At 42.9% G+C, this 20,938-nt stretch overlaps 1 protein-coding gene across 1 annotated transcript; it reads left to right on the top strand.

The window, feature by feature from the left end:
- The first annotated feature begins 1,698 nt into the window (after window positions 1–1,698).
- On the top strand, window positions 1,699–20,095 carry ZNF334 (zinc finger protein 334). Its single transcript, XM_026014751.2, has 5 exons — window positions 1,699–1,813; window positions 7,148–7,206; window positions 12,957–13,083; window positions 13,360–13,455; window positions 17,375–20,095. Exons 1-5 carry the CDS (start codon window positions 1,801–1,803, stop codon window positions 19,162–19,164), a joined length of 2,085 nt encoding a protein of 694 aa, XP_025870536.1. The 5' UTR covers window positions 1,699–1,800; the 3' UTR covers window positions 19,165–20,095.
- Window positions 20,096–20,938: the final 843 nt, after the last annotated feature.

The following is a 20,938-nucleotide window of genomic DNA, read 5'->3' on the forward strand; positions in this document are numbered from 1 at the left end:
AAGGAAGGAAGGAAGGAAGGAAGGAAGGAAGGAAGGAAGGAAAAGAAAAAGAAAAGAAAAGAAAAGAGAAAGAAAGTAAAGAAAGAAAGATAACCTAAATCTAATTGTGAGGAAACAGACAACCCAAATGAAGGAACATTCTTCAAAACAACTGTTCCTGACAACTAGGTGGCTCAGCGGCTGAGCATCTACCTTTGGCTCAGGGCATGATCCCGGGTCCCGGGATCAAGTCCCACATCGGGCTCCCTGCATGAAGCCTGCCTGTGTCTCTGCCTTTCTCTCTGTGTATCTCATGAATAAATAAATAAATAATCTTTAAAAAAAAAAAAACAGAAACAAAACTGCTCTGTCTTCTGCAAAACAGCCACTGCCATGAAAGACAGTGGAGGCTGAGGAACTGGATTAAGAGTCTAAGCAGTGTGACAGCTGGATCTAATGAATGATTCTGAGCTGGATCCTGGATCAGAAGAAAAAAAAATGTTATAGAAACTATTATTGAAAAAAAAAAGAAACTATTATTGAGACAATGGGTGAAATTTGAATATGGCCTACATATGAATAATCACTGTGTGGTAGTTACATAAAAGAATGTCCTTGTACTTAGGAGATGCACACTGAAGTTTTAGGAGTGATAGTTCATATTTGCAGCTTACTCTCAAATGGTGAGGAGTTGGAGAAGACAGAGGGAGAATTGAGAGTGCAAGTGTGGCAAAATATTAACAATTAACGTGGGACTCGATCCCGGGTCTCCAGGATCAGCCCCTGGAGGAAGGCGGCGCTAAACTGCTAAGCCACCGGGGCTGCCCTATTACTACCATTCTTATGTGGCATAAGAGAAGCAATTGATATTGATCTGCACATCATCTTAATCATGGGATCAAAGGTAACATTACCAAAAATGGGACAAGCTAACATCACGTCATTTAAATAAATGATTTCCAAGTGTTCATGCAGAATGAATCATGCTTGCAACCTTTCTGTGGGTTTGAAATTTTTCAAAATAAAAAACAGTTAAAAGGATCAGAAAATGATTCAGAATGTGTTTAATGAAAAGATCAAAATAACACATTGAAACTTTTAGAGTCCTGGTTTAACAAAAGTATCACTGAACATGGTCCTCTCCAGGTGGGGAGATTATGAGGGCTGTCCTTGATCAAATCTTCCTTCAATTTTTGCGTATCTGCTGTTTTAGGAACAATCTTAGTGTACTTTGAAATCTAATTTTGAGTGGAGATGGTGTTTGCATTCCTGGGAGAAAACTGGCTGGGGGTGAGCATCAATCTTTTCCTATAGTGCTGGGCTTTAAAATTCCTAGTACTTTAGTTAAAATGTTATGTTTTCATGTGTGCAGTGGATACCTACCTTTCCTCCTCAAGGTAGCTTTGAGTCTAAAGGGATCAAAGGGGATCCTTTGGGACCCCTGGGATCCCTGGGATCATGACCTGAGCAGGGTCGTAGGTGGAACCAGGTTCAGATTCCTAATCCAGGGGTCATGGAGGAAGCAGGGCTCCAAGCAAAAGTAAAGATGATTTTGGACAAATAACCTAATTCACCAGATAAGGCAGAGACTCTTCCGACATTCCCCAAGAAAAGGGGCGCGCGGACTGATGGGAAACGGAGTCCCGAATTTGATGGATTCCCCGCAGAGGAGCCCAGGGAACTGGTCCCTCGCAGCTGCTCCTGCGCATGTGCAGTTCTGTCTCATTGTTCGCTGCTCCCTTGTCTCCAGCTTCGCAGCGCAGGTAACCGTGGAGACCCGGGGTCGACGCGCTGCTGCTCGGGGCGAGTCCTGCAGGAAGGATGCGCACTACAGGTGAGAACCTCTTTGCACCGTTGCTTTGCCGGGCGCGGGATAGGTCTGTGTCCACACGTGCTGGAAGCAAAAACTTGAGCGAATCCCACGCGGGCTGAGACCCTAAAGAAAGCCAGGGACAGAGCAGCGTGGCTGCGTTCCCGCAGGTTCCAGAAGGACAGGGGCACGGGTTTCCGGGTCAGAATAAAGTGCAAGGAGAAAAGACATCTGAATGTGAAAGAACTGTTTCCAGGAGCTCCTCGAATTTGCATGTGCCCTGGTTAACCCTTCATCAGCGAGTCAAACCCACGACAGCAGCGGAGGTGGGAGTGAATTCCCAGAACATTTATTATACGCCTGCAAGCTAAGGGCAGGTGGTGGGTCTGCACTGTAGCGGGCTGATGGAAGAGCCCAAGTTTGGGGACGCCTGGGTGGCTCAGGGGTTGAGCCCCTGCCTTGGCTCAGGGTGTGATCCCGGGGTCCTGGCATCAAGTCTGCATCAGGCTCCCCACAGGAAGCCTGCTTCTCCCTCTGCCTACTTCTCTGCCACCCCCCTTTCTCTGTGTCTCTTATGAATAAATAAATAACATCTTTAAAAAAAAAAAGCCAAAGTTTGAACTCAGATGAGTTTAAATTCTAGCTCAGCCACTGAGTCTCCATGGGCCAAGTGATGAGCCTCTAGGACTCATACTTTACAGTTTCCTTGTCTGTAAAATGAACTTATTCCTATAACCTGTCTCCAGGTTGTTCTGAGGATTGAATCAGATAGCACCTGTAAAGCACTCAGCACAGGTCCTGGCATTCAGTAAATACCTGGGAAATGTTTGTTCTGTTTTGTTTTTTAAGAATTATTTATTTATTTATGATAGACATAGAGTGAGAAAGAGAGAGAGGCAGAGTGTGTCACAGGCAGAGGGAGAAGCAGGCTCCATGCCGGGAGCCCGATGTGGGGGACTCGATCCTGGGACTCCAGGATCGTGCCCTGGGCCAAAGGCAGGCTCTAAACTGCTGAGCCACCCAGGGATCCCCCTTGGGAAATGTTAATTGCCTTTATCACTGTTCTTTTCATTAAGAATATTACTGATTTCTAGAGATCCCCTGTAAAATTGGTACTAATCCCATTTTAACCAAGAAGGAAACCAAGACTCTGGAGGTGAAGTGTCATGGACAGTAACTGAAGGAGCTGGCATGCAAACCTCAAACAGTTTTATTTCCAAATCCTATGTTGGGTTTTGTCCAGCAGCGCATCCTTCACAGCACTTAACAGAGTGGCAAGTCTCAGAGCCAGGCGGAAGAACCTGGAGTGTCCCCAGCTGAGTCCTCTCTAGAGTTCTTGGAGATTTCTTGACATCTGCTAAGAGCCCTCAGGTTTTGGAGGTTTCTCTGCTCTTTCTTCATTGTCCATCTGCCCTGTGACCGCAACAGTTTACAGACTCTCAAGCCAGATTTTTCTGACAGTGGTTCCCAAATAAGCTTGCGGCAGGGCAGGATCACCTAGAAGACTTGTCAAAACCCAAGAGCTGGCTAGGCCCCACCCCTAGAGTCTCCCACCCCACAGGTTTGGGAGGGGCCCCCAAATTTGCATTTCTATCAAGTTTCTGACGTTGCTGCTCCTGCCGGTCTGGGAGCCTCACTGAGAACTTCTGTTGTAGGGGGTGGGGAAGTCCCAGAGACCGTTGGGACCTGGGCTGGAGATTCCCGTTGTGTGAATTTACCTCCTCCAGCCAGGTTTACATTTCCTTGGATCCCACAGCTCTTGTAAGGAAAGAAGGTGGGGCCATCGGGAACAGGATTCCCACCTGGGAGATCCCCACCCTACCCAGAGAAATCCGGGGCACAGCTGCAGGGCACAGATGAGGAAACAAGCAGGTTCTATCTCTGCTTGCTTGGAGGCAATGACTGTGACCCTTCTGCCCTGAGTAACATCACGGCACCAGGGGTTGTCAAGAAGTGTCCCTCCGTGAAGGTTGGGCCGGCTTTCAAGAGAGAGGTGAGCAAGAGGCAGGCTTTCTGGGATGAGGACATCCACTGGACAGTTGAGGAGGTTGTGGTCTGGGAGGACGGCCATGGAGACACCAGCTCCTCTCCTCCCTGAACTCCTCCCGTTTTTATTCTCCTTCCAGTCCCTCTTCGGGATGCTGCACAGTCCCCAAACCATGGCCATCCCCTTACCTGGAACTTATAGATATGCTACCGCCCTCCCCCACATTCCTGCCTTTGTAGGTGTATAGCAAGGGGCTTCAGGGGTTATGTAACCCCGTCTCACTTTAAAAGTGAGCAGTATTGGGTCTGAGGGAGTCATTAGCATAGGGTTAAGTACAAGGTTTTGGGGGCCCCTGGGTGGCTCAGCGGTTGAGCACCTGCCTTTGGCTCAGGGCGTGATCCTGGGGTCCTGGGATCAAGTCCCACATCGGGCTCCTTGCGTGGAGCCTGCTTCTCCCTCTGTCTGTGTCTCTGCCTCTCTCTGTGTGTCTCTCATGAATAAATAAATTAAAAATCTTTAAAAAGGTTTCTGGGGATCCCTGGGTGGTGCAGCGGTTTGGCGCCTACCTTTGGCCCAGGGCACGATCCTGGAGACCCGGGATCGAATCCCATGACGGGCTCCCGGTGCATGGAGCCTGCTTCTCCTTCTGCCTGTGTCTCTGCCTCTGTGTGTGTGTGTGTGTGTGTGTGTGTGTGTGTGTGTGTGACTATCATAAATAAATAAAAATTCAAAAAAAAAAAAAAAGGTTTCTGGAGCCAGACTGCCAGGGTTCAAAGCCCGGCTCTACCACATTTACTTTCACTTCTTCCCTCAATTTCTCACCTATAAGCTGGGAGTAATAATACTACTTACACCTTGCTTTATTTTAAGGAATAAATGAGGTAACATATGTAAAGTACTTAGAGCAGTGCCTGTTCCATAGTAAGCGCTATCCAAGTATTGTCAGTATCATTAATATTAATATAATCTCAGTTTACATTATTTGTTAGTCCCAGAACCTAAAGGACCACTGGGGCCCCCTGACTTCCAAGCCCCTGTTCGGTCCACTGTGGCTCAGTTAAGTTGAAACAAGTTTCTTAATTAAAAAAAAAAAAATCCCGGGAATCCCTGGGTGGCTCAGCGGTTTAGCACCTGCCTTCAACCCAGGGCATGATCCTGGAGTCCCGGGATCAAGTCCCACATCGGGCTCCCTGCATGGAGCCTGCTTCTCCCTCTGCCTCTGTCTCTGCCTCTCTCTGTGTGTCTCTCATGAATAAATAAAGTCTTTAAAAAAATAAAAAATAGGGGATCCCTGGGTGGCTCAGCGGTTTAACGTCTGCCTTCAACCCAGGGCATGATCCTGGAGTCCTGGGATCAAGTCCTACATCGGGCTCCCTGCATGGAGCCTGTTTCTCCCTCTGCCTGTATCTCTGCCTCTCTCTCTCTCTGTCTCTCATGAATAAATAAAATCTTTTTAAAAATTAAAAAAAAAACTTTTTAAAAAATCCCTTGGAGACACTGAAACCAAAGGAGAATAAATCCCTTAAAAAAGGGGGTGGGGGGGGAATCCCTGGGTGGCGCAGGGGTTTAGCACCTGCCTTTGGCCCAGGGCGCGATCCTGGAGACCCGGAATCGAATCCCACGTCGGGTTCCCGGTGCATGGAGCCTGCTTCTCCCTCTGCCTGTGTCTCTGCCTCTCTCTCTCTCTGTGTGACTATCATTAAAAAAAAGAAAGAAAAAAAAAAAAACTAGGGGCACCTGAGTGGCTCAGTGGTTGAGCATCTGCCTTCAGCTCAGGTCATGATCCTGGGGTCCTGGGATGGAGTCCGACATCGGGCTCCCCGCAGGGAGCCTGCTTCTCCCTCTGCCTGTGTCTCTGCCTCTCTCTGTGTCTCTCATGAATAAATAAATAAAATCTTTTTAAAGATTAAAAAATAAAATAAAATAACAGACTTATAGAGCACCTGAGTGGCTCAGTCAGTTGATCATCTGCCTTTGGCTCATGGCTCAGGTCATGATCCTCAGGTCCTGTGATCTCTCCCCGCTCATCGAGGAGTCCGCTTCCCTCTGCCTCTCCTCCCTGCTCCTGCTCTCTCTCTCCCCCAAATAAATAAAGTCTTAAAAAAATAAAAATTAAAAATTAAAAATCAGACTTCTGTAAAGCACATCTATCCCTGTTGTCAGAGCTTCCTATTAATTTTTTAACTCAAAGGAGTTAAAAATATAAGTAGGAGGGACACCTGGCTGGCTCAGTAAGTAGAGCTTGCAAAACTTGATCTCAGGGTTGTAGGTTCCAGCCCCATGTTACATGTAGAGATTACTTAAAAATGAAAAAAAAATGTAAATATATATATATAGATGTATAGATATGTAGGAAAGTAGATGAGCAGACTTCTGTCAGGTTTTTGTTGTTTCTTGCATCTTTTTTTACACATTTTTACAAAAGTAAAGAAAATAATGTAATGACTCCCATATACTTGTCACGGCTTCAGCCATTATCAACTTATGACCATTTTGCTTCATCTATACCTGCCCCCAAAATACACACACACACTCTCACACACACACACACACACACACACACAAATTTTCCCTTCCACCTTCCATGACTAGATTGTTTTCAATCCCAGGGGCACCTGGCTGGCTCAGTTGGAAGACTGTGGGACTGACTCTTGATCTCGGAGTCATGAATTTAAGCCACACATTGGGTATAGAGATTACTTAAATAAATAAATAAACTTTAAAAAATAAATTAAATCCTAGGGCAGCCCCAGTGGCTTAGCAGTTTAGCGCTGCCTTCAGCCCAGGGCATGATCCTGGAGACATGGGATCAAGTCCCACGTCAGGCTCCCTGCATGGAGGCTGCTTGTGTCTCTGCCTTTCTCTCTCTCTCTCTCTCTCTCTCTCTCTCTCTCTCTCTCTCTCTGTGTGTCTCCATGAATAAATAAAATCTTTTTTAAAAAATAAAAATAAATAAAGTAAATCCCAGACATCAAAAACTTCAAATATAACATGTTTAATAATGACCAAAGGCATGGCATGTCATGCTTGCTATGCTAAGATTTGTTTAACTGACTCTTTCTTCATTGGACTTTGGCTTGTTTTATATCTCTCTGCTATTAAATCAAAGAAAGCTGTAAATTGTAAGAAACCAGTAAGATAAATATTACTCCCCCCCCCAATGAAAAGCATGCTTCTCTTAGCTCCCCACAGTTATACAAGGGTTATGAGAGTCCCCTCCATGCACCTGCCCCTTCTGAAGGGTCAGAGACATTCTCCCACCGTGTGGCCATCTGTCAGCTACCAGGCGTGGGTTTCTAGGCAAAGGCTCCAAGGACTTTCAGGACAGATCCCATTTCTCATAATTGCTCTGCTCCTTCTCCCTCCTCCAGCTCTGGCCTCAGAGTTCTCAAAACTTTTCCAGGAGCAGGATAAAATGAACACATCCCAGGTAAGTCATTTACTAACTACTTTTTCAATGAAAAAGTGACTTCACCTTTTATTAGTGACCATGTTTTCTCATTGGTTGTTTTTCTTCATTTTTTTCATTTTTTGACTTTTTTCCTGTGATATTATCTGACTTTCCTTTTTTCCTCTTCTGGTGGCTCTGAAGGTCTACCTTTGATTTGTGTTGTCTTATTGATTACCATTGATGTATGTGACGCATATGTGAACCTATCTTCTTGTCGACATCAGGGATTGTTTTCATCCATAGTACCATCTAAGGAAGATAGACTCCTTTATCTCAGGTTCTATGGAAACCTTCTAAATACTTTTCTTCTCCCATTTTCTCTTCTCTCTTTACATAATATAGTTTTTTTTAATTCTTTGTTAACAATCACATCACACCTTCTAGCTACTTGAACAAAAATTATTTCAATTTTTTTAAAGATTTTATTTATTTATTTATTCATAGAGTCAGAGAGAGAGAGAGGCAGAGACACAGGCAGAGGGAAAGCAGGCATCATACAGAGAGCCTGATGTAGGACTCGAACCAGGGTCTCCAGGATCACGCCCTGGGCTGCAGGCGGCGCTAAACCGCTGCACCACCGGGGCTGCCCAATTATTTCAATTCTAATATACATCTTCTGGTTATTTTTGCTGTCTGAAGTATGAAGATAAGGCGTTATAATGTTATCTACAACTTAGAGTTGCTTATCATGTTCCAGTCACTGTTAAATTCCTTACCTGGCCTAACTCTTTTAATTAGGACAATAGCATTATGAAATTTATTATTTATACTTTTTACTAAAAGTATAAATAATAGATTTAAGTGCTTTTAGCTGGAATGGTTCTAAGGATACATCATTAAAGATTTGGCCAACTGGCTGGCTCAGCCGGTACAGCAGCAGCTCTTTATCTTGGGGTTGGACTTCAAGTCCTACATTGGGTATAGAGGTAACTTAAAAAAAAAAAAAAGCAATTTGGCCATATAAGTCAAATATGTCTTAGTATGCCAGTCTACTACAAGCTTTCACTCATTTTTGAGAGTAAGATACCATCTGCTTCTGTTAAAGCCTGTCCAAGAACTTGGAATGGGAGAGCTCTTAGGCATGAGATTATAGATAAGACACAGGATACATAAAGTATACCTTGCATGAGACATACTTATACTAAAAACCTATTTGTTGTTTAACTGGGTGCCTTGCGTTTTTAGTTACTAAATCTGGGAACCATACTTAGGCAGAAAGAGGGTTTTTGGGTGCACTCTGCTGACCGTGAGCTCTGGCAGTCCCCGTCCATCCAGAGGACCAGTCATTCTCTGTATTTTCAGGGGCTGACTTTACTACCTCATTCCAGATGACCTGCTACTGGACCATCACAGCTTGCCTCAGTTTCCCCAACAATCACCATTGCAGCTCTTCTTCTATAGTTTCGAGAACTCTCAGGCTTCACGCTCACAATACGTTGCTTTGTCCAAAAATGTAAAAATGTTGCCTACATATAGTTTATAAATATTTTTTTTTGAAGTTTCCTGTTGAGTTACCCTATGCCTCTTTCCTTGCATGGTCTGTAAGTCCCCCTTGCTTCACCTGGAACCAGTTTTTCCTGCTCTTCTCTGCTCACCACACTCTCCTTTTCTGGTTGTATTCCTTCTCTGATTGCTGAGTTCTGATGGAGGCCTCTGGAGAATCTTACAAAATGACTGTGTGGGTGATACGTTTTCTAAGTCTGACTATCTGGAAGTACCTTTCTTCTGCCCTGTTACAGGGATGATTGGTTATAGCATTTGGGTTCAGACTCCTTTTCCTTCAGGGTATGATGAGTAAACAGGATCCCCTAGCATCTGCAGCGAATGAAAAGTTGAGTGCCATTTCTGTTCTCACACCTGTTTTATTCTTTCTTCTTGCAAGTTTTTCTCTTTCCTGGGGTTTGAGTTATTTCGCCGGGCAGCGTCTTCCAGTGTGCCTGTTTGGTTAAACGGACAGCTCCTGCCGATGAACACTCAAGTCCTCTGGGACACTTCTAGTGATTTCCCGTGATTATTTCCCTCCCACCCTCCTCTTGGTTCTTGCCACCCAGAGCTCCTGGGAGGCTGTCAGTGGCTCTCCGCGGTGGTCCATCTGTCCTCCTTTCCTTTCCTGTCATCCGTTTCATTTTCCTGTGCTTTCATTCTGTGTGGTAAGAGATTTGCTCATTTTTGTCACCCACGTCATTTTGTTTTCCAGCCTTCTTTGGAGGGTTTTAGGTTTTTTGGCTTTCCTAAGTCAGCAACAGAATCCGTACTATCTGGGGTGCCTGTGCGGCTCAGTGGGTTAAGCATCTGCTTTCAGCTCGGGTCATGATCCCAGGTCCTGGGATAGAGCCTTGCATCAGGCTCTCTGCTTAGCAGGGAGCCTGCTTCTCCCTCTCCCTCTGCCTGCCACTCCCCCTGCTTGTGCTCTCTCTCTGTCAAATAAATAAATAAATAAATAAATAAATAAATAAATAAATAAAATCTTTTTAAAAAAAATTTAAAAAGCATCTGTACTATCTGGGCCCCTTTGCTTTTCACATAGCCAACTTTTCTCATTTTATGGAAGTGAGACTCTGACATCAATCTGGGGATGCCAGTTTGAAGTCTTAAAAATTATTGTCTTCAGTATCTAAATTAATTTTGTTTTCATAGGCTCCAATCTATTCCTCTTGGTACTTAATTTTTTTTGGCTGTTAGTTTTTATTTACATAAAAGAACAATTTGTTGAGCAGTTTTTCTTCATGTTTATTTTTCCAATGGTTGTTTTTCCTCCAGCATCTGAGGCCCTTTTTAAAAAAGTTTTCTGTGTGAATAAAAAGGCAAAAAACTCATAAGATCGATCTAGGCAGCATAGGGATCTGTTTCCTCCGCCAGCTTTTCCCTTGAATGAAAAGACAGACCTGGGGCCTTTTACGTGGATTGGTGGGAAATGTGTACAGACAGGCCTCTCTGTAGGATGTACAAAGGGGGACAGAGCCCCAGGGGACCCTCCTTTCTCCCTGCCAAAGCTGGCAGTGCCTTACCCAATAACAGAGGGTGTTGATCTGTTTCCCTAGAGTTGCCCTAAAAGCAAAGCTGTGACTGGTTCAGGGTACTCAGCATAGTACCTTGCTTCTCTTTTGGGTTGCAAAGTTCACGCAGACTCCTGGAGGCAGTTGTCCTGCTTTTTATAGGGAAGGTTCTCCCAAGTGTTAATCCTTAGCCAACCCCTCTGAGGGATAAGAATGACCTAGGAATGTGGCAGGCCTCATATTCCCACTCATTCCTCTGGGTCTTGAGCCCAGAGCCCACTTCATCTCCTGCCACAGCTGCTTCCCAGCTGGGAGATCCTGCCTGGCTCTGAACAGAACCTCAGACTCTTGCACAGTCTGTGTTTGTTTTAGGGGATGAGCACACTTCCTCCAGTATCTGCCTCCTACTCTATAGCTTACAGAAACCAGTCAGAATTTGTCACTTGCTGACAGCCCCCTTCCCTGCACCCCTCTTTCCTGATCATGTACTGGTGTTGTTATGTCTCTCCCTGCTATAGTTTTGGAAGCAGAAGAGATCAGTGTGTGTGCCCAGCCCATCATGTCGAGTTAGGAGCATCTCTTCTTGAAACTGTCACCACCAGTGGCCTCTGAGACAGGCTTCATTCATTCAACGGCTGTTTAGTGAGCACCATCATAGACCTGCTCTGCTCTATGTGCAGATACTACTACTAACTCCTGTTTCTTTGGTTGCCAAGGTCTTCTCTCCCTCCTGCTCCCTCTTAGGTTCCAAATCTTCCATCTCCCTGTTCTTTGTGGGCAAGCTCCCTACTCAGATGGCTTCGGTTACCGCTGAGATACTCTTGATTTCCAAACTTCACCTTAATCCTGGACCTCCCTCCTGATCTCCAAGACCTTATATCTAACCGTCACCTGGACCTCTCTACCTGTAGTGACCTCTCTACCTGTATGTGTCACAGATGCCTTATGTATAACATGTCCAGGATTTCTCTATTTATCTATCTATCTATCTATCTATCTATCATCTATCTATCTATCTATCTTTTTATTATTATTTATTTATGATAGTCATACAGAGAGAGAGAGAGAGAGAGAGAGAGGCAGAGACACAGGCAGAGGGAGAAGCAGGCTCCATACACCGGGAGCCCGACGTGGGATTCGATCCCGGGTCTCCAGGATCGCGCCCTGGGCCAAAGGCAGGCGCCAAACCGCTGCGCCACCCAGGGATCCCCTATCTATCTTTTTTCTCACCCAACCTATTCTTTCTCCTGGGTTGTCAGTCTCCAAATACAGCACCAGCACTGACCCAGTGCTCTTGCTGATAATCTCGGAGTAGTGTTCCATTCATTTCCCCTCTTGCCTTAACCAACTGCTGATTAATTCCATTTAGAATCAACTCCACTTCTGAATGGCCCTGCTACTACATTAAAATCTTCTCTTATAATGGTTATTACCTTCCTCTCTGACCTCCCTTCCCTTCCCTTTAAAAACCCTTCCCAGACTTTCTCAACAAAATCAGTATTTGGGGCCAGATAATCCTTTGTTGTAGAGGCTGTCCTCAGTATCGTAGGATATCCCACAGCATCTCTGGGCTCCAGCCACTAGATACCATAAGCACCCTTTCCTCAGTTGAGACAACCACAAATGTCTCCCGACATTGCCAAATGCCCTTCACCCCCTGCCGACAAGATCAAGTTGAATGAGAGTCACTGCTTTAAAACATTCTCCCACTCTGCTACTAAGCCTTTGCTTTCAAAATATAAATCTGATCATGTTACTTATGTATATGTCCCCATTCCCATGGAAGTAATCTCCAAAGTCAGGTATCCACCCTAGAGAACTGCATGAGACAATCAAGTAGTGTAGGTATGTAAAGAAGGTATTAGAATGCCCTCTCATGTTTCTTTTGTATCTAAAAAAACTAAGAAAGTAAGCTTTACTTTTGCTGGCTAGCTGCAGAGTCCTAGACATTCATAATTTACAAGTTAATACATTGAGGGATGCTTAGGAACTCCGATTAATGGGGTGACTAAGTATCTGGAGGCCACTGGTCTCTGGGGCAAAATCCAGTATTCCTCTGTGTCTGACCACTAAATATCTCTAATTGTTCTGAGTCTCTTCAAAGCCCCCAACCTATTTTGTCACACTGCACTACTTGCAACTCCCTTAATTTTATATGTATTGTTCATTATTATTGGGCCTGAATGTGTTTTGTAGAAAGTCTCCTTCTTGGTCTGTGAACACCTTAATAACAGGACCATTGTCTCCTTTGCCTTAGCATCCTTACAACTAGAATCATTCTAGATATATAGAGGAACTCAAATTTTTGTTGTTTATAAATTAATAAATATAAAGGCAGAATATTTCTATTATGATTTCTGTTTCTTCCATAAAGTATAACATAAAGGAAGGTACCTGGTTACGTCATCCTTTGTAACATTTTCTGGTAAACTCTTAACAATGAACACAGTACGGGCGCCCAGGTGGCTCAGTCAGTTAAGCATCTGACTCTTGATTTTGGCTCAGGTGATGATCTCAGGGTCATGAGATGAAGCCCCATGTCAGGCTCTGCACTGGACGTGGAGCCTGCTTAAGATTCTCTCTCTCCTCCTCCCTCTGCTCCTTCCCCTCACCCTCTCTCTCCACCCTAAAAGCTTTTTTAAAAATGAACACAGTAGAAATTCATTCTCATATATATTTCCCATGCCATCTGATCTTGAGCACTTCATGGTGAGCAGGACTGGGCTGTTACAGGGATCGGTGTTGTTCGAGGATATATCCATGGACTTCACCCAGAAGGAGTGGCAGCTGCTGGACCCTGCCCAGAGGCTCCTGTACAGGGATGTGATGCTGGAGAACTACAGGCATCTGGTGTCACTGGGTAAGCACGGCTTCCATGCACTTGTCAACGACATGCATTTTCTATCTTAGGAACCAAATCACTGTAAGGCCCCATGAGTTTCAGGCTTGAGATTTTGGATTAAAAGACCCTCTTAGGGAACTTGAAAGTATGTTATATTCTCACCTCCATTGTGAAAAGGTCTTTTTTAATGAAGGCCCTATCACCTTACAGCTTCTAAAGCTTATCCCATCTGATTCTTCAAAGGGCCTGAACTTTAAGCAGCTTTGCCAAGTCCCATGTCATTTCCCATAACAGGGCACTGCGTCACCAAACCTGAGCTGATATTCAAGTTGGAGCAAGGAGAAGAGCCATGGGTACCAAAGAAAGAACTCCCAAGGCAGAGCCGCCCAGGTGAGTTCACAAGGGTAGATAGAAGACAACTGGTGGAAACTGGTTCCCAAGTGGCCAGTTCAGGGTATTTTTGAAAGTATTTTAGAAATCTATTTTAGTAGGGCATCTAGGTGGTCCAACGGTTGAGCATCTGCCTTTGGCTCAGGTCGTGATCCCAGGGTCCTGGGATCGAGTCCCTCATTGAGCTCCCTGCAGGGAGCCTGCTTCTCCCTCTGCCTATGTCTCTGCCTCTCTGTGTGTCTCTCATGAATAAATAAATAAATAAATAAAATATCTAAAAAAGAAAAAAAGAGAGAAATCTCTTTTAGAGGCTTTTAGAAGTGGCTCAAGACAGATGATCACCCTACGTTAGATAACAAACCTCCAAATAGCACCCTCCTATATAAATGCTCTTCATGTTCTGTTTGACTTTTATATGTAGAAAGATTGGCTTTCATAGAAACCGATTGGTACTCATCCTCAACCTTTATTTCTCTGTTTTTTTTTTTTCTTTTTGGTAATGACTATTGTTCATCTTCCCTCCTATGCCAAACACTCAGTAAATATGCAGTTATTGGTGCCTTCTTATAGTCAACAAATATTTATTTTAGGCACTGCTATACACCAGTCACATTCTAAGCAGAGAGGATACAAAGTCTCTACTCCTATCAGTAGATCCAATGAGTAAGTTGGCAAATTTAGCAAAAAAAAATGGCAACTAGCAAGAAAAAATGTAATATGTCTGGTTGTTATCATATGAAAAATTAAAGTCAGATGATGGGTATAGAGATCAATAGGGAGTGCTATTTTTGGAAAGGAAATTATAGGAGGCTTCTTTGAGGAGGTGAACATTTGAGCAGGAACAGTAGAATAGAGTTTTTTTTTTTTTTTTTAAGATTTTATTAATTTATTTATGAGCGACAGGGGGAGGTGTTGCAGAGACACAGGCAGAGGGAGAAGCAGGCTCCATGCAGGGAGCCCGATGTGGGACTGGATCCTGAGTCTCCAGGATCACGCCCTGGGCTGCAGGCGGCGCTAAACCGCTGCGCCACCAGGGCTGCCCTAGAATAGAGTTTTGAAAGGAGGGATGGAGAGAGGGTCAGATTATCTAAGAGATTTCCAGCTCGAGGGAGCAGCAGGTATGAAGTCTCTGAGATGGGAGTGTGCTTGGTGTAATCAGAGAACAGCGAGGAGTCAGTGGGACCAGAGGAGCTTCCAAAGAAGGTAGCAGCTGATGTCAGAGAGTTAGCAGGAACAAAGCTTTATGGGCCTGGTAAGACTGACTTCTAAATCGGAGTGAAACATTGGGTGAGAGGGGAAAGGCAAGGACTACTAGGTTTGCAGGGCCAGAAGGCACACAACTCCAAAAAGCGAGACTAAGAAGAAGTACCCAGGATGGTAGGGAGGGAACCAGAAGACAGTGGTGTCCCAGAAGCCTCGTGAAAAAAGTGTTCTGAGAAGGAAGGAATAAATTCCAGCATGCAGATGGACGTGTAAACTCAGCATTGCCTCTTCTTTTCCTGCATATTATTCAAGGCCATAGAGAAAAGAAAGACAAAATATCAACTCCATTTTCACTGGAGGTTGGAGGCAGTAGAAATCCCAAACTTAAAATAAAAAGTGGAATGGGGCGCCTGTGTGGCTCAGTCAGTTAAGCATCTGACTCTTAATCTCAGCTCAGGTCCTGATCTCAAGAGTTGTGAGTTCAGGCCCCAGGTGGAGCCTACTTAAAAAATTAATTAATTAACTACCTAATTAGTTAAATAAATAAATAAATAAATAAAGTGTGAATTATAACCAGAAGCAATGGAAATTAGGCTCAGTTGTGGTAGTTAAGTAGAGAAAATATCACACAAACTGGCCATGGAAAAAATGTCAGAACACATTGTACAGATAGTATTTACTTGCAAACCTTGCCATTAATGGAACTTGAAGTGATGAGATTCTAAAAAAAAAAAAAAAAAAAAAAAAAAGGCAATGGAACAGTAGCGTTGCCCTGAAGGGATGTGTAGATTCTGAGTAGAGCTAAGGACAGAATATGTACTAACCTAGTCAAAACATGAGAGTGGATTTGTGGCTAGAAATGTCCAGTTTAGGACAGCCCAGGTGGCTCAGCAGTTTAGCACCACCTTCAGCCCAGGTGTGATCCTGGAGACCCATGATTGAGTCCCACATCGGGCTCCCTGCATGGAGCCTGCTTCTCCCTCTGCGTGTGTCTCTGCTTCTCTCTCTCTCTCTCTCTCTCTCTGTCTCTCCTTAATAAATAAATAAAACCTTATAAATAAGTAAATAAATAAATAACTAAATAAATGCCCTGATCTGATACAATCTGACAATACTGTAGACTTATGGGCTGATCACTTGAACATGTGTTGTGAACTTAGATTATAAGAACCGAATGTAATCTCTAGGTGTAAAAATCCAATATCAAATTTTCCCTACTAACATATTGGCTTCTGTTTGTTTTATCTGCTACAGAAAAATCATGTATTTTTAAGTATACAATTGATGTTCTTGCATAAAATGAGAAGAACAGAGGATAGTAATAATCACCCATAGCTAAAAAAAATTTAAGGCAAAGATTAATAAAGGCCCTTGGACCAAACTGGATAGCCAGCTGCTTGAGTTTTCACAGAAAAAAGAAATCAGAGAGGAAGAAAACATGATATAAAGGTGGAGTTAATTATGACAGGACACAATCAGTTGGCAAAGCAAATCGGTAGATTGAAAGAGGAAGAAGTAGAGATGTCAATCAGGCCAAATAACTATTGATCTATTCTGAGAGAATCAACTGACAGCACCAACAACCAGAATACAGAGGGGAATTGGATCCTGTTGCAAGCCTGGCTTGTCACCTCCTATGGTTTAACACACGTTTTGAGCATTGTTTTACCACATCACAGCTCTGTGAAGAGATAGGGATGAACTATAGGACTGGACCTTTGGACACAAGGCAATTAGTTATTTCATAAGTTGAATTTGGAGTTAGTATACAGAATGGGAAAGGGGCAGAAGAGATTGGGAAAATGGAGAGTGGAGTAAAGGATTCCACTGCAGGTGGTGAAGCATGGGGAGAGGAGGATATGGTTCAAGTCTCTGATCTGCTGTCAAATTGATCTCGGCTCTGAAACTTCCCCTATTACCACCCAGTCTTCCTTGTCTGTGTCCTCAATATCCTTTGTCTTTGCCTATCCTTTGAAAATCCTCCATCTGGGATGCCTGGGTGGCATGATCCTGGGATCCTGGGGTCGAGTCCTGCATCGGGTTACCCACGGGGAGCCTGCTTCCTACTCTGTCTATGTCTCTGCCTCTCTCTGTGTATCTCTCATCAATAAATAAATAAGATCGTGGGCAGCCCCAGTGGCCCAGCGGTTTAGCGCCACCTTCGGCCCAGGGCGTGATCCTGGAGACCCAGGATCGAGTCCCACGTTGGGCTCCCTGCATGGAGCCTGCTTCTCCTTCTGCCTATGTCTCTGCCTCTCTCTCTCTCTCTCTCTCTCTCTCTCTGTCATGAATAAATAAATAATTTTTTAAAATAATAATAAATTAATAAATAAATAAGATCTTTAAAAAAAAAGAAAATCCTCCATCCTTGGATCAGTTGTTTTCCTGACATCCTTTTTACTTAGCACAACGTTCCTTATGTCTTTTTTTTTCAAACTTACTATCCATCTTGACATCATATTTATAACAAACCAAAGCCCCTTGTATTAAGTTTCCACTTTCTCTCCTTTTTTTCTATTATAATATGTATTTTTTTCTTGCTTTTCATGTTACCAAACCAAAAGAAGAGAATAAATATTTGCTCAGGACTTCTTCCATCCCAGAACCTATGTCTAAGAACCTAGGAATCAATTCCATATAGGCCACTTGTGTATAATGCCATTTCTTAAGAAATGCGTTAAGATTTGTGATGTATGTCAATTTCTTATATTTCTAGAAGTCCAGGAAGCCAATAACATGAAAGAAAGCCAAGCAAAGGAAGATAAATATTCGAGGAAAGCTTTCTTCTTCAACAACAGAATATTGAATAAGGAGAGAACGAAGACCTTGGGAGAAGCATTTAATATGGCCACAAACCCAGTGCCCTCCAGAAAAATATCCCATAAATGTGACTTATCTGGAACAAGCTTGGAAAGTGTTTCAGAATTAATTATTAGTAATAGAAACCATGTAAGAAAAAAGTCTAATGATCTCAATGGATGTGGATCCCTTCATGCTATGCATGAGAAAATTCATGCAGTGAACAAGCCCCATGAAAGTGATCAAAAGAAGAAATCCCACAGATATAAGGAGGAGTTTATTCAACATGAAAAGAATTCTGTTTTGGAGAAACATCTTGAATATAATAATTGTGGGAAAGTCTTTCACAAAAAGACTGCCTTTGTTACACATAAGAGACCTCACAAAGGAGAGAAACCCTCTGAAGATAATGAATACAGACAAGCCTTCACCCAAAAATTAAAGCTCAGTGCTCATCCAAAAACCCTTAAGGATAGGAAATCATGTGAATCCAGTAAAAATAGGAAACCCTCATGCATGAAGTCAACACATGTACATCAGAGAGCTCACCTAGGGGAAAAACACTATGATTGTAATAAACTGGGGAAATCCTTTAGCAGGAAGTCAAATCTTACTCAACATCAGAAAATGTACAGAGGAGGAACACCTGATGAATATAATGAAAGTGAGAGAGCCTTGAGGAAGTCATACCACACTCAAAGTGAGAGAACTCATGCAGGAGAGAAAATCTGTGACAGTGATAAATGTGGGAAATCCTTCCATGAAAAGCCATGCCTTACTCAACATCAGAGAACTCACACAAAAGAAAAACCTAGTGTGTGTAATGATAGTGAGAGAGCCATAAGGAAGGAATCGCACCTCACTCAAAGTCAGAGAATTAACACAAGAGAGAAAAGCTTTCAAGGTAGCAAATGTGAGAAATCCTCCTGTGAGAAGCTAAAATTCGCTCAACATCAGAGAACGCACTTGGGGAGGAAAACTAATGAGTATCACAAAAGTGGCAGGACCATAAGTAAGAAGTCACACCTCACTCAAAGTCAGAAAGCTCACAAAGGGAAGAAAGCCTACAACTGTAATAAATGTGGGAAAAGCTTTCCTAAGAAAACAGACCTTACTCAACATCAGAGCACACACACAGGGAAAAAACCCTATGAGTGTAATGAATGTGGCAAATCCTTCTTTGTGAAGTCCAACCTCACTGAACATCAGAGAACTCACACAGGAGAAAAACCATATGAATGTAATGAATGTGGGAAGTCCTTCTGCCAGAAGTCAGCCCTCACAGTTCATCAGAGAACTCACACAGGAGAGAAACCATATAAATGTAATGACTGTGGGAAAACCTTCTGTGTGAAATCAAACCTTACTCAACATCAAAGGACCCACACAGGAGAGAAACCCTATAAATGCAATGAATGCTGGAGATCTTTCTGTGTGAAATCCAACCTTGTTGTGCATCAGAGAACTCATACAGGAGAGAAACCCTACAAATGTCCTGAATGTGGGAAAACCTTCTATGAAAAATCAGCCCTCACAAAACATCAGAGAATTCACACAGGGGAAAAACCCTATGAATGTAATGAATGTAGAAAAACCTTCAGCCAGAGGTCAGCCCTCACCAAACATCAAAGAAAAACACACAAGAAGAAAACTCCTATCAATGCTGCCCGCATGCAGAAGCCTGCATCTACAAATCAGATTCGTTGAACATCAGCAAAATCAAAGGACAGAAAAGCTAAGATGTCAACACATGTGGGAAAGTCCTCATCAATCAGTTATAGCTTATTGGAACTAGAGGATTAATATAGGAGTGAAACCTTATGAATGCTTTGAACATGCGAAAGCTTTCAACAAGCATTCAAAGATATTGAGGGGAAATTTATCACTTTAAGGAATATGGATAAGAATGTTTTTGTGGGAATGTTTAACTAGAAGTCCTATTTCTGATGTGATAACCAAACTTATTACAGAAAGGATAACAGAAAATATTCTGTTAATAGATTGTGAAATATGGAGCTTTTGTAAAAGGAGGGATACTTTAAATTTTTGATACAACAGCATTAAATATATGTGTGAAGGCTTTCTGAGGTATATTGAACTATATATAGGCATGTAGTACATGAATGTGCCATAGAACATGAATTATGGATATGTCGGATTTGTGATAGGAACCCACCACTGTCTGTCTCTGAACCTCAACAGTATGGTATATGTAGACTAAGTAAAAACTAAGCAGTCCTGTAACCTGTGACCCAACAGTTCCACCTCTTGATAACATACTCTAAAACAAGAGTTCTCAACTGGGCATCCTAAAGGGTGTTTGTAAATACTGGAATTGCTTCGTTGTCACTGTGGCAGGTTGCTATAGGTGGTAAGTATATGGGAGGGCCAAAGACACCAAATGTCCTGCAACATGTCAGGAAAAGGACAGGAAGAAGAGACTCATCTACAATGCCTGTGGCTCCATCACAGAAAAATACCACCCTGGAGAAACTCTTGCATGTGTGCACCCACAGACCTATACCAGAATGTTCATTGCAACACTGCAATAATTTTTGGAGTAACAATTTACAAAAATGGAAAGTAAAAAATGTCCATTAACAATAGACTAGATAAATAAATGTTGGTTTTGGTCATACCATGGGGATAATATATGGCAATGAAAATGAATTAATGAATTAAACACTTCAAGATGATTATGTTGAATGAAAAAAATATAGCTATTTTACTGCATTTCAAAAATAAAATTCAAAAAACAAAGAACTCAGCAGTACATTGTTCAGGGAGATAGATGATAGATAGATAGATAGATAGATAGATAGATAGATAGATAGATAGATAGAAAAAATATATAATGTGAACAGTCAAAGTACAAAGGAAAGCAAGTGGATGATTAACAAAATCTAGGATAGCAATTACATCTGTGGAAGAAAGAGGGACTTATGTTTACAGAGAAAAAGAAAGCTTCATGTTTTCTTAAGTAACTCATGAGTATACAGGTATTGCTTTTAATATTTTATATCATATATATGCATATATAACTATTTCTGTTTATAGACTAATTTTCAAGAAGCAGGCTTCAAGATAATTGCATTAGAATGTTAACAAAAGTGGTATTTTGGCATAAAGATTCATCTATTTTTGGGGCAGCCCTGGTGGCTTAGCGGTTTAGCACCACCTTCCACCCAGGGCGTGATCCTAGAGACCCGGGATCGAGTCCCACGTCAGACTCCCTGCATGGAGCCTGCTTCTCCCTCTGCCTATTTCTCTCTCTCTCTCTCTCTCTCTCTCTCTAATAAATAAATAATCTTTTAAAAAAACAGCAAAAAAGATTCATCTATTTTTTTTTAAGATTTTATATATTCATGAGAGACCCAGAGAAAGAGGGAGAGGCAGAGACACAGGCAGAGGGAGAAGCAGGTTCCATGCAGGGAGCCTGACATGGGACTCCATCCCGGGTCTCCAGGATCAGGCCCTGGAC

Source organism: Vulpes vulpes, chromosome 14 (genome assembly GCF_048418805.1).
Source record: "Vulpes vulpes isolate BD-2025 chromosome 14, VulVul3, whole genome shotgun sequence".
Taxonomy (NCBI): domain Eukaryota; kingdom Metazoa; phylum Chordata; class Mammalia; order Carnivora; family Canidae; genus Vulpes; species Vulpes vulpes.